At 46.9% G+C, this 13,990-nt stretch overlaps 1 protein-coding gene across 1 annotated transcript in view; it reads right to left on the bottom strand.

Annotated features, from left to right (window-relative positions):
- Positions 1–4,499: 4,499 nt before the first annotated feature.
- Positions 4,500–13,990, bottom strand: part of LOC144098966 (solute carrier organic anion transporter family member 74D-like) — a 28,349-nt gene continuing 18,858 nt past the window's right edge. Inside the window, exons 7-9 of the mRNA XM_077631954.1 lie at positions 10,641–10,816; positions 7,379–7,443; positions 4,500–5,682 (exon numbers count right to left, since the gene is read on the bottom strand). Coding sequence (XP_077488080.1) covers positions 5,348–5,682; positions 7,379–7,443; positions 10,641–10,816 — 576 coding nt within the window. The 3' untranslated portion in view covers positions 4,500–5,347. The remainder of the gene's footprint in view (positions 5,683–7,378; positions 7,444–10,640; positions 10,817–13,990) is intronic.

Here is a 13,990-nt window from a genome sequence, read left to right as displayed (position 1 = left end):
ACGGTCCCAGTGACAAGATTATTGGTGTCGGTGAGCGTAGGATGCTTTCCCACTAACAGCTACCAGTATACAGTAGCCCTATTGCAACAACAAAAGACTAGCTGAAATAACATTTCGAATCAGCGTATTGAGCGGCATCGACAGAAGGTTCACTTTCTTGCTACCTCACGGGATATCCTAAGAATTTATGTCTTCACAGTATCCAAGGTGGGTGTCAATATCGAAAATGGAAAATAGGATTCGTGGCGCAAGGCGACCCATGGTGTAATAAGACGCCATATTAATACGATAGAGAGGTCACGTGCCCTTTTGACAGCGTCACAACTGCCCTGATGGGCCATCGATTGGTCGAGAGAGGTCAAGTGAATGTGACATCATCACATTTTGCCCACCGTGGCAGGTGGCAACCTGGCTACCGGAATGTGAGCTACCTGCTCCCAATGGCAAGTGGACCCCCCCCCCCCCCTCCCGCTCCCCCATATTGCAAAGGATCCCAGGAATTTTGGAAGTTGGCCCATCTCGGAAAATGAATTAAGGTGGTTTAGTGGGTGTATTAAGGTGGGTTAGTGGGTCAGGCTAGTATAATCCCATATGATACTCCAATGGAAGGTGGTCAAATATTCTTGATTATTACTCATGCATACCATGTAATGGCAATGAAATTTGGCGGCTGTGTATACAAAGAAAATGGATGCTTAAAGTGCACGTTAAAGAGCCCCACGTGATCGAAAATTCAGGAGTCCTTCACAACGGCGTCCCTCATAGCCTGCGTCGCTTTGAGACGTTAAACACCAATAAACCATGAACCAATTTAGCTAATCTCCATCTGGAATGTGTGAGCGCGTACTCGCGATTCTTTTAATATGAAAGCATTACTTGTCCCATTACGAGAAAAGCTGGTGACGTGTGTGTACAGCCTTCCTAATTTTCAATAATATAGAGCGAGCGTCGACCAAACTGCTCGTCAGCGCCTTATAACGGCGATAAGAGTGCAACACGGCCAGAGTTCGGGCATGAAGAGAAAGAATCGTCTGCTACGCTGTTCCGATCCCGGGGACACACGCCCTGTCACAATATCTGCTCGCAAATAACAGGCGGGCAGTAGAGCACTTGTACATGACTCAGATGGGACACTGAGACGAGCTTTCCTTCTTTTGTTTTTCATATTACGGGAGGCCGCGTTGGCGAAGCACGGTTAAGATAAGAAAAAATCAAAGGAAATAAATTCAGCAGCATGTGGAAGCCATTGCCTGGAATGCGAACCTTCTGATTTGAGTAACCCTCTGCGATATGGGAACACAATAAAAGGGGCACCAACCAGCTCTTTAATCATTCTTTCAGTGTCTAGATTGTATAAAAAAAAGCATCGGCACTTTCAAACGTCTCAGTGTCACATCTTAGTCATGCATGTAAATGTGCTCTGTTGTCCGCCGGTTTTGTAGCGAGAGCTACACTGGGCCACAGTCGATCATTTCGCGGTGGCTGGGAGAGGAAAGTTGTGCGCATGCGCCGTTACTACGGCAACCGAAGAGGAGCGGCTGGTGCGGCGTGCGCTTCGTCGCCGCCTCGCCCCACGCCGCTCTATCACCCGAACCGCGCGTCGTCGCATGCGCAGCATTGGGAGATGCAATGGGCGGCTATATCACAACGTTCGACATGCATGCAGAGGAGAGTCCGGCCGCTGATAAACGGCAGCATAGACTAGAGAAGGTTAACTCTTCCGATCCTGAGGTTGTCGCCTGGCACTTGGCTACTCAACAAAGAGAGAATGAGCGTAAGAAGACGAAGAGAGCAGCGGAGACGCCCGAACAGAGAGAGGAACGCCTTGCCAGACGGAGATGCCAGGCTGTCGAGCGTAACAGACGGCGAATAGCCGCCGAGATGGAGCCCAATGTCTCTCATTGCTAAACATACAGTGACCACAACAAGCTCAGCCATGGAAAAGTACCTCTCGCTACGTATATCCTGGCATAGCCGAGCTAAGCCACTGCCAATTTTTTATATTTTTTTGCCAACAGATGTTGCTGCAGGGCGTGTCCTCGTGAACGGAACAGTGTAGCAGACGACGCTCTCCCTTCGTGCACGAACTCTCGCCGTGTTGCACGCTTATCGCCGTTATAGGGCGCTGACTAGCAGTTTCGTCGAAGCTCGCGCTATATTATTAAAAATCAGGAAGGTTGTACTTGCAGATGGTACAGAAAATCCCAGCGATGGCAAGAAAATTAGGAAGGCGTCACCAAGCTACCGTATGACAAAGCAAGCCGAGTACCGCCCCTTTAGACAATCCTATACACGTCGTTACATCAGGCTAACGAGCGCAGCTTAATCCAATTGCGCTATTCGGTCAAGCGGTGAGGTCATGCACTAGACCGCACCTGAGGCGAAGTTCTGCAGTGCCGTATTTGCAGTTACGCAATGGCATGCAATGACATTACTGGCGTGTCTGCAGTGTTGTACGGATATGTGAGAACACGCACAACGTGCAGCTCGTTGTCGGGCAGGTCCTTTGACACCGTCTGCGTCATATGCCTGCACGCCCATTGTTGCGTGGACGGCTGGCAAGCCCATATGACACAACCCAGTTTTAGATAAGGCGGAGAACTTCACCACTGATAAGTCAAAGTGGGTAGCCTGAGATAAGGAGGCTGCTGACATACAATGGACAAAAGGAATAAATGTGGCTTCAGCCATGCGGCGAAGTCCGGTTCGCGAACAGTTGGCAATCCTGCACGCCACTTGACTCGCCTTCACATGGCACGCGGCAATGTTTGTGCAAAAGCGAGCAGCTCCGGGCCTCTTTCCGGCTTCGCCTTGCGTTAGCAGCCTTGCATCAAGCTGTTTCCTGTGTGTCCTGAAATGAGTATCCGCAAAATTAATCACTAATTACTTACTAAAATTTGTAGGGCTCGAAGAGCAGGTACATAAACAGAATTTTGATAATAAGAGCTGTGTAGGGCGCATTGTGAGCGTTGAGTGCGTTCTACTACGACGACGGCTACGTATGGTTTGTGAGTGTTGACGGGCTCTGAAAAATTCCACGAAATGAAAAAGAATTTGGGGATGAAGATAGTTTTCCGTATGAATACGCACAGCTAAAGATGTACTAAAGGTGTAAAGATGTGCGCAGTCATGTGCACGCTCGCGACAACAGCAGGAGAGAGCTAACTTTAACGCGAACAAAATCAAAACAGAGTCCACATCTGGATGTTGGCGTAAGCTAGCCCGGGTTCGAACCGGACCGCGGCGGCAGCGTTTGGGCGGAGGCGAACCGCAAAGGCTCCCGTGTGCTGTGCAATTCTAGTGCATGTTAAAGATACCCACCAGGTGGTCGAAATTGTTCTGGAGCCCTCCACAACGGCACCTATCTCTTCCTATCTTCTTTCTGTCCCTCCTTTATCCGTTTCCCTTAGCGGCGCGGTTCCAGTGTCCGCCGAGATGTGCGACAGATACTGCGCCATTTCCTTTCCCACAAAACCAATTTTCATCAATAAATAGGACGGAGTAGGAGATCGATCCAGTTGGAGAATCGAACCAGGGGCCTCCGGAGTGCGAGACGAGCACGCTAACCACTCCGCCACGCCAGCTCGATGGATTCGAATGAACGAAGGCGCGTCTAGTGAATACGGTGTTGTTTTTTTTCCTTCCCTTACGGAGCGGTGCGGGTGTCCAGCGAGAAATGTGAGACAGGCGTCATTTCCTTTCCTTAAAACCAATTTTCATTTCATGTTTCATCCCTTACGGCCCGGTTTGGGTCATCGTTTATAAACGGTGGTTTGGGTGTCCACCGAGATGTGTGACAGACGTCATTTCCTTAAATTGTCCAACGGGCCACGCGTCGCGCCGAACGGGCGATGGCGTTCCGTGTACCTCTAGGCAAAACACGCTGTCGCGTCTCACTCTTGAAGACGAAGCTTAACCGTCCTCCAGTTTTTTGCTCTAGTTTACCTATTCTACCGTCGTTCATTTCAAGGAGTTTGCTTGACGTGTTTGGCTTACCATGTTTTTATAGGGAAGTTTCCTCTGCATAGGCGCATCGTTTGCTGACTGCAATACCCAAAGCACACTTTTGAGTCACGCAGACTGATACTACAGGATGTCTGATACTACTTAATATGAAAATGCTTTAAGCGCCGTTTAAATTCATGCCACTATGCACATTCTTAAGGGCAGTCATGTGCACTCTTGATTGTATATAGAATTCTTACCTTTCTTCGACAGCACTTTACATGTCTTGCGCAATGATTTTGTTGCATAAGGATCGCAAAAGGTTAACTTACATGCATTTTGTAATATTAAACGCGTGGTACGTTCATATAGCGACTTCCTTCAGCAGTAAGCAATGCAGTGAGCACGCAAAATGTCTCACGGGCTATGGATTTTATGTTGAATCAGACCAAATGACCATTGCACTTTTTCAGAAAAGGCTATGTACATATCCAAGAACTCTTTCAACTAGCTCTGTCAGTAAGCATCATACAACAGAAGAGAGAAGGCAGGATAAGTGTTGTAAACAGTATAATTTATTGGTTTAGGCGGCGGCTTCCAAGCCATAAACGCTTCAGCATGGGACAGATTGTCACGCCGCGTTATAAGGTTTGGCAAAAGGAGGTGCAATTTGCAAGACGGTTAGCTTATGACATGGCAGGTGTCACTCTTGAACATTACAAAACGCACGCAGAACAAGTCGTGTAAACCCTCGAAAACAGGCCCTGACTGGTCACTTACGAGTGCTATGCGCCCATCGTTGATACGCATCTGTGCATCAGCTTTTAGTTGCTAGACCACAGCTTTTAGTTGTTAAGTCGAAGCCATTAGCTGCTGCCTGTTAATACGTTAGCCGTTACCTGTTAAAGCCGTTTAGTTGTAAGCACAGCTTTTTGTTATTACGTTGAAGGCGTCACCGTGGAGCCGTATATTACACGGTTCTGACGGGGTATTCCAACGCAGTGTTAGCTGATGCCTGCATTGCACCTTCAGCGCTAACACCGTCACCCCAGACAGCAGTACTACCTCCAAGAAGAAGAACGTAGTTTAACGATTAAGAGTGGTCCAAGGATACATTGGACGCTGCACAGGAGGTTTTCGGGTTAATTCCTACAGTTGGGATTGATTTGCCTTTCAAGAAACTCAAGGCGCATACACGTTGCATCTTTTCTCAATTGAAATGCGATCGCCGCGGGAACCTTTCCGCTGCAAGACGCCACAGAAGTTCACTGGCTCCGGAGGCTGCTAGCACTACGAGCACTAGACTTTCGAAGAACCTCGAAAAAGCTTTGGTTAGCGTCCATAAATGGAATAACAGTAACACGTCTCCGACAACGTGCTACACCGTCGGGCCTCCCGGCAGTCACTTGGGGAGGTGACCGTTACTCTCCTGTTTGGCGACAGTCTTATTGCGTTTCTCGACGCCGATGTTCCGTGCTTCGAAGTCAGCGCCACCCAAGTGGGACACCTGTACGTAGGCGTCCCCGTAGAAGTCCTTCAGGTCACCCGCCACCAGGGCGACGGCGATCGAGAAGATGCCCGACACGGCCAGGAAGCCGGCCGACGTGCCCAGGTACGAGTGGCGTAGTCGCGTTAGGTCGTACAGCCAGCAGTTGCCGCTCGTCCCGCAGGCGCTCTCCCACACCTGGCAGGAGCTGTCGATCACGGCGCCGTAGATGAGCGGGTAAGGGATGTACGCTGCAAGGGAAGAGGGGCACGATGCTGTAGTCAGACGCTATTCCACAACGAAGCGACATATGACCCCCAAAGGAGGCCCTCCATCTCTTGGCGTCGACCTACCCTCGTGACATCCTGGTCAATCGCCTTTCACCTGCCACGGCCGCGAAAGAGCACGCTAGGAGGTGCAATGCGGTTGACCGCGACGTCATGAGTTGGAGGGCCTCCTTTGGGGGTCATATGTAGCTTCGTTATTGGGCTGTATCCGACTGTATACAGTGTAGCTTGGTGTACGTAGCTGACCTCGTTTGGAACGGCCAGCTGTGTCAGCAGAAGATGCATACAAATCACAGAAGACTGCAGGACATGTGAGCAGCAACCAAAGGCGACAGCTCTGTTATTAACGAGTGGCTCCCGATCACATTGCCGGATGTGAAAGTCGGACTCGTACGGATGCTGTATTGCGTGGTGGTGAAATGACATCATCGTGGGCAATAACAGTAACTGTGCGCCTAGAGATTTTTTCAAACGTCATTTAGACTTCTGTCTCCTATACTACATCGGCGGGCCCAAGCAATGACAGCGCACTGCTTTACTCTAATTCTATCGAAATACGTATTTGCAGAAATTTGTCACAAGGAATCATAGCAGAAGGACAAGGCTGTTCGTCTCCTGGTGTTGTATCCATGTAACAACTCTATGCATCGATTGTGACGTGAATTTTAGCATGAATTATAAATTCGAGGGTTTTTAAGAGCTTATGGACTGAGTTAAAAGTTATGAGTACCGCGATTACTGAACTACAGTATGGCCCCGGAATTTGGACTGCAGTGCTCAGTTCTCATTGAAAAATTCATTTTTTTACTTTATTGTTAGCAGGACCCTGGTATACAATGCGCGAACCTATAAGGGCGCCTTAACTTGAGTGTTTTTCTTTTTTCCTGTTTTATCTGGCGCTTTTTCTAGGTATGTTCTATTTTAATCGGTCAAAAAAATTATGTAGTGTAAGAGCCCATCATTATCAGCATTACCCGGCTTTTAGACGCAGCATGGTCTATCGTTTCTATATCCATAAAAGGCCTACCCTTCGTCTCCTCTTAGCTCTTATTTTGTTACTCAAAAGCACGCGTCCGTAGCTGTGAATTCAAGACCTTTCTTCCACGAAGCGAAACACGCAGTGGCACGCTGCGTTGGCACATTGGGATAGCAGAAAGGCTACGCACATGTCTTATGAATTTAGGCGTCCATAATCCATAATGTGCTTTACTTTCAATGCCGGTTGTAGGTAGAAACATGCGGTATTCTTCGTATGGACATAGCTGCCGGTGACAGAAATCACACATAGGGATAATAAACTGCGTGACGACAAGAAACGCACACATAGCACAAGCTTAACCATGAAAAAAAAAAGATCTCGTGATAGAAGTGTATGACACTGAAAGTTATAATACAAGCTTTCGAAAGCAAAACAACTCCACTGTCCGCGCCTGTAGGTAGTCAGCTCAGCGTGAAATTTTGATATTTAAACATGTATAGTACGCAGCCTATACGCCACACATTACGGTTGATTTATGTGGTACAGCTCTCTTTGTTTGGCGCTATTAAAAACCACGTGTAAACAGGGTACAGCGCACATGGAATTCCAGCACACTGCCGTCCATTCCGTTGGTATGAAAACAAATTCAAAGATAATCGACTCTCAGCAGGCTGAACTTACACAGCAAATTCGCCAGAGCATTGGCCAGTCCAAGGGCGATGGTCTTGTCACTTGGGCTTATGCTCCTGGATCAAAAGAGATATTGTAAGTATCGTGAGCGGACAGCCAAGCGGTCCCACACCAAATCCTATTCGGCCAGTATACGGCAGTTCAGGTTAATCCAGTGCATGCTGCGGGATCTGAATTAAAGGTCAGCTAACTCATTTTGCTCAGCAACAACGCGTGCGCGCTCACACGCATTCTCTTTCGAACACATGACCATGCACACGCACGCGTTATCGAGTAATTCTCGAGTAGTATGTAAAGACCTTTCGTGGCATGCAAAGCTTGGGAAACGGTACAAACAAAGAATTATGATTTGGTTTGTCAGGCGTAAAACCTTAGCACAAATTACCACGCAGTAACTCCCACACAGAATCTGCAACGCCATCAAGACGACAAAATATGTCGAGGCATGACGTTGACCTCACTTTGGATTTACTGATTGTCCAGAAGGGAGGACACCAGGTACTTGCAGGGCCTCCCAATCCACGACTTTTTCCCAATGTTCTCGACCTTTCTAGATAGTCTTTCCAGGAGTTTCGGAGAACAACAGTCAAAGTGAGAAAGGAAAACCTCATACCCTTTTTCTCACATAATTAATGAAATAGCATTAAAAGCCTCATTGGGAAAAAATGTGTTGTCAGTCATAAAAGTTCTTCCTTTGAATGGACTCTGGAGAGAAGTGTTATCACCAAAACGCAAGAGACTTCACTTTCGGTAAAGGCATCAACAGCTTCTAAATCTGTCGCATTGCCAACAATTAAGGCAACTGCGTGTCCCTCTGAATTTTATTGCGCGCGCCCTCTCCTGGCAGGGCTCATAACTTCGCACATTTTGGACAACATGTGATGGCAACATAGCATAATACCCAAACGTTGCAAATGTGAATACAATTGGTTAAAGATATTGCGCCACTAAAAAAAAAGATAATAAAAAGAAACCTGCATAAGCCCGACCTTGCATAATGAACAAGGGCGCACACCTATTGCGTAATAGACGTTGGATGAGTAGCGCTCAGATCGCAAACGAAATGGTGTTAAAGCAGAGCTCTTTGATGACGAGTGAATGCTAAATTTAGCTTTCCAGCAAGACACCGGCTTAAGTGCCGGCGTGGCAGACGACTCTGGCTTCTTGAGATCGCTTGCTACGCCCACAGATAAGAGCAGCTTTATGATAAGAGCTATCACCCTTGAAGCTCTTTGCGCCAAGGCCAACAGGAAGGCTTTGCTCTTGAGGGCAACTCTTTTCCCTACGTAAGCGTTCAGTACGTCGCGTTCACTGTGGACGCGAACATAATCTTGGCGTGGATAGTTGTACGGATCGTGCGGCAGTTTCCTAACCGTGAATGGATATTAAAATAAAAACAGCGCCTAAAAGATGCTGCACATTACGCCAGCTCGAAACAAGCGGATTAAACTCAGAAGCGTGTCGTGTCACCACAAAACATGGTCGCGGACGTTATTCTCCTCCGCAAAGTTTATGTACGTGATTTGAAGAGATTCTCACCTGCGCTGGAGATCGAAACTGCTTACGCAAATATAGACCATCTTTAAGAAGTCCCTTCGTTGACTGTTTAGGTAAATCACTGCACGCGTGATGCAGTTTCGGCATGAGCCGAAATTGAGTCCAGTACTGGAATAAGCTTCCGCCGGTGGTCTCGGACCAAGGTAGATGCTCGGACCGCCAGCGTATTGCGCAAGCCGTTTTTTCTGGCCACATAATGACGTCATCTGGTTACATTGTTTACAGATATGTCTGCTCATATCCGCAATATCTGGATATATATTCAGCGTCTAGTGTGCTAGCGTATGAGGAATGTTCTGACATCGGGCTTCTAGCCACAACGTTTAATCGAAAACCGTATAAATTATATCGTTAATGCCACTCTGCTACTTTGCGTCCTCTCTTATTTTTCGCGCACTATTCACGTCATCAAAATAATCATTCTAGAAAGACATCAACTCCGGCAAGAGGCATGTGAAGCCGGCAATAATTTGATCACCATTTTTAATCATGCGGTGCGTTCAAGAAATAACGGAAGAAATTCCATCAAAACTCAAGATAACTAAGAATCTGGTATTGCGAGTTGTCAGACTTTGAATCTGATAAAAGCATCGTTATCTGGCACGAAGGTTTGTACTCTCATACGTGAGTCCTGAAGTTCAGTGCCCGTTAGAGGTAACGTGGAAAAACGCTTAAAAGGACTATGAGGAAAAATTGAAGTTTACCTGTATCGATAGATTACACTCTAAACAGAAAAGGGTAAAAAGGGAGTAAGCTGTCCTCTAGCAAACTCCCTTTTACAAAAGGAGAGAGCCCTAGAGGACAGTTTACTCTCTTTTTACACCCATATAGGCATATTCGTGTTTGTAGTGTACCATGTTGTAATCTCAAAATACGCTACTTTTACTGAAAACGAATATTTTCTAATCTTGAAAAGGGGAGGAAAAAACAATAAATGCAGGTGTCGCCACCCTCCGGCCGTTTCCGCAGGCAAACTGCGGTGCGTCAAAAAAAAAAAATTATTTCGCGAATCCCTGAGACTAGGTTACGCCGTCATTCATTTCACAAAAGTAATCACGGAGCCCTTTTTTGGCACAACCTGGACACATTTCTTATTGTGTAAATAGTTTGTATATGTTACTTCTCCCCCTATCCTCTCTTCCGGTCCTCTCACCTCTTTCATTTCATTCCTCTATTCTGCCTGCTATCCTTTATTTCCGCTGCCCCAGCTCAGGTGCTTCAGTATCGATGGCAGATGCTGGGGCTAGCAAAAACCTTTTCCTTCCTTTTTACTATTATTCTAATAAAAAACCACCACCACCTTTTTGGCCTTGATGTCACAAATTTGACTCAGAGTGCTGGTAAAATTTTTAATATAATTTTATCAGCAATAAATTCGCGTTTTGCTGCCGGGAAAGTGTCAACATAGCCAGAACCAGCCGCAGAATAAATTGTCACTAAACAAAACTGGCTGGAGTTGTCTTCAATGTCCCTTTAAAGATCGCCAGCACATTTTACACGAATGAGAGATACCATATACCGGAGAGATTTTTCTGGTAATGAGCAAATGATAATAATACCGATGAGGAATGATGATAAACACACGAGATACTCCCTTTTCTGTCTCTCACACAACGCGCTACCGCGCGGGGACACACGCATTGAAATAACAATATGTAGTTGTTTAAAAGTTGATCGCGTCATTAACGCTGCTCACCTAAGCATGAAGAGCGTGTGGCTCACGGACGTGGACATGCCCATGAACTGCACCAGCGAGACTATGATGATGAACTGCACGAACATGGAGCAGGTGCCTTTGCAGAACCCAACCACGGCGTTTCCTGAGAAGAAGTCGCTGTCGTCGAACGTCTTCAGGCAGTTGCAGTTGGTCAGCTGCAAAACGCCGCGGCACATTTGCGAAACGTCGTTTGCATCTCAAGTTCTGCTCTGCACTTCGCCAGTTAGCTTCAACATACATGCCCAGAAATTCTGGACAAAACCATTTTTGAGCGGGAAATCGTTTATGAACGCAGTTTTCTCATATAATATAATATTTCACTATAACAATCAATATATCCGCAGATCACCCGGTGGCAGTCTTGTGTTTTTTCTGTTCACGTTTTTGCTATCGTGAAAAGCGTTCCCCATTGGTTTTATATGGTAGTCTCAACTGTTCGATGCGGTCGTTGTAAATATCTAAAAAAAGATTTTGCCACATATCAGAATTGAATGGACCATTTCCTTCAATATTTCTATAACAGTGCCTTACAATTTTCCAATTTTCAAAATTTTTGCCCGAGAAAGCTGGACTCGGAATGACAGGCGTATTTCGGCGTATGTCAGGATGATATTTTTTTCACACGTGTATTTATTGTGTGCTTACAGCACTTCTTTTGGTCTGTTGTTTATTTCCACTTCCGCCTACCGAGTGGGAAACATTCATTGCATTCATTGGCGTGCAGATTGGTTGCTGTGTCAGGCATAACTTCTTCCGCGTTTTTTTGTTTGTGTATCAATCAGTCCTTGCTTTTCATTGCTCATAAAGTGTGCGGGTGCTGAGAGGAGCAAAGGGCAGCCCGCTGTGTCCTTCTAACCTTATTTACGCGACGCCTATCGACAATTGGAAGGCACGGCACGTGCTTACATGTGGCCAGAGATCATTTTTATATTTGCACTTAAACGCATGCGCCTATAGAAGAGGAGCGTGTTCATTTCTCTCCGCTCCTGCACAACACTATAGCCTTCAGGCGCCTTTCAAGAAGACTCACAAGCTGGCGCATCGCGCGTCCTTTCGGGGTTAGCTTTGGTGACCTTGAGTTGGCAGGAAAAATTCAAGGGCACGCTGTTTTTGTGATAGCGGCTGCGGACATGTCCGTTTTTGTCTGAAATCCCTTTTCACGCTTGGTTTTACAAGAGGCTGTGCTTGACGCTCAAGTCACGGTCAGATGCCACGGCTGCACGCAATATTGCCATCAAGCGTCCCGACCGACCGCGATATAGAAAGGAACATTACATGTTTTCTCGGCCTTGACTCTGGCTACCGTGAAATGTGCATTGGCCGCCACAAAGTTCGGAAAAGACGATCTCGCTGTTCGTAGATGTTGACATTTTTAGTACGTGTGAACAGGAACTGCAACGCCTGTGCCAGTAAATATGCCGTTGACGCATTTCACGCTCCAGACTCGGCTTGACAATACGTTTAAAATGTGAGAACATTTGTTGGATACGTTGTTAACGTATTGTACAGGTATTAAAGTTCAGAACGCCACAACATTGAATATTGAACACTCAAAACTTCTAGAATTTGATTAATTAAACGCCACTTTATTGAGTTGAATAACACTGCTTGGACATGCATGCTTGCGATGCCACCATTGTGTTATAGCCATCATATTTCAGTTATTATTCTTGTGACCCTTTCCTACTTATGTGTGCATTTTAAAATCTGTTTCAATATTCTGTGCTTTATTTTTGTTGTTACTTTCCCCCACCCACTTCACGGAAGCAATTTTTTTCTTGTTCTTGTTCTATTTTATTAGAGTTTTCACTTTCTCACACGGATCTGCTCGGCTGTTTTGCCGCGCATATCTCCCGAACTAAAAATAAAAAAAGCTGTGGTATCCTGCTACAGCTTTCCTAGTTGTCTAATTTTGCACGTTCTTTTAAATGTATTGACTAGTGTCTGGCTATTGTTCTGGGCATGAAAAAACGCATGCAAAACGTAAAGATGCAGGCAATAAAAGAAAAATCAAGAAAAAAACGGATATCTGAACCACAAGCTTTCCACTTGGGCGCAGAAAATTCAGAAGGCAACATGACATAATGGTCGTCAATGCACCTGCACCAAATATACCCAGCATCTTTCAGAGACAAAGGGCGAACCGGCACGTGCTCAGTACTCGGGATATGCACGCACAGAAAGGGTTCCTATCGACACTGTAGAGGCACTTAACCTTGTACGTCTCTTCTGAGATAGCCGGCCCAAGTGATGTCGCCGCCACTGCAAACAACAAAATAAGGCCTATACTGATGGCCGTGAGTCTATTGCCGGGAATGGAGGGCGGGTATCGGCAAACCGAACAAGCCCGCACTGCTCTGGCACAAGCGGGTCGCGTAGATCCAGCTCGGTTCAAACTCAGTGAAAGCTAAGAAAATGTCTCATTCAATATAGCGAATGCTTTGAACCGTATCCCGATTGCTGAGCCGCCTGATTGCTGATGGTGTTCAAGGATGATAAATCATAGAAATTAAAAAAAATGGCCGTGGTTTAGCTCTGGTTAAACCTGGAGTGACGCGATAGCTATAGCTGGCCGAGTGGAACTCGCTCAGTCGAATTGCAAACTCAGACTTTCGCCGCTACGTTTCGAAATGCTGGGTGTTCCTTCGTCTTCGTCCCTGGACGTGGATTCTCTCTCCCCCACTCGGTTTCGCCGGCGCGCCGCCGGCAGCTGCCCCGGTGGCCACGGCGCCGCCACGCTGAAGGCTTGAAATGCTAGCGTAATGTAGGCGCGCGGCGCGCACACCAGCTGCGTGCTCTGACGTCACTCCGCGCATGCGCACAACTGACGAGGTGGGCGGTGTCTGCTCCGCCATCGGCGAGGCGCGCGGCGCGGACACCAGCTGCTGGCTATGACGTCACTCCGCGCATGCGTACAGCTGGAGGAGCGGTGGTGCCACGGCTCAGCGCGCAGCCACGCTAGCCTCGCGAAGTGGCTCGTATAGTGTAGCTATCGCTACAAAACTTAATTACTGCATTCTGATGTTGGTTAGGGGCGGCTCCAGAGTGTTGTGTCTACGAGCGGCCGTGATCTAGAGCTATAGGTGCACTGTAAGCTCCTGACTGCTCTGGGTTGCAAAAAAAGATGGCTCCTGAGCTTTCTTCAGTATATTACAGGAAAGAAAAGCTTTCGAATTAATTATTGTTCACACACAGATCTTTAGTAAAACCTTCCAGATTCCGGCTTGTTCTGTGCAGCCTCTGAAACGTTTTCATTGGTTCGCATAGAGGTCATGTCACGCGAAATGTTCTGGGCGCCAAAAGCGATTCTTTTGAAAAAAATTACGGGT

The sequence above is a fragment of the Amblyomma americanum genome, chromosome 7 (genome assembly GCF_052857255.1).
Source record: "Amblyomma americanum isolate KBUSLIRL-KWMA chromosome 7, ASM5285725v1, whole genome shotgun sequence".
NCBI lineage: Eukaryota > Metazoa > Arthropoda > Arachnida > Ixodida > Ixodidae > Amblyomma > Amblyomma americanum.
The sequence above is the reverse complement of the archived record's forward strand: the minus strand, read 5'-3'. Positions and strand labels throughout refer to the sequence as shown.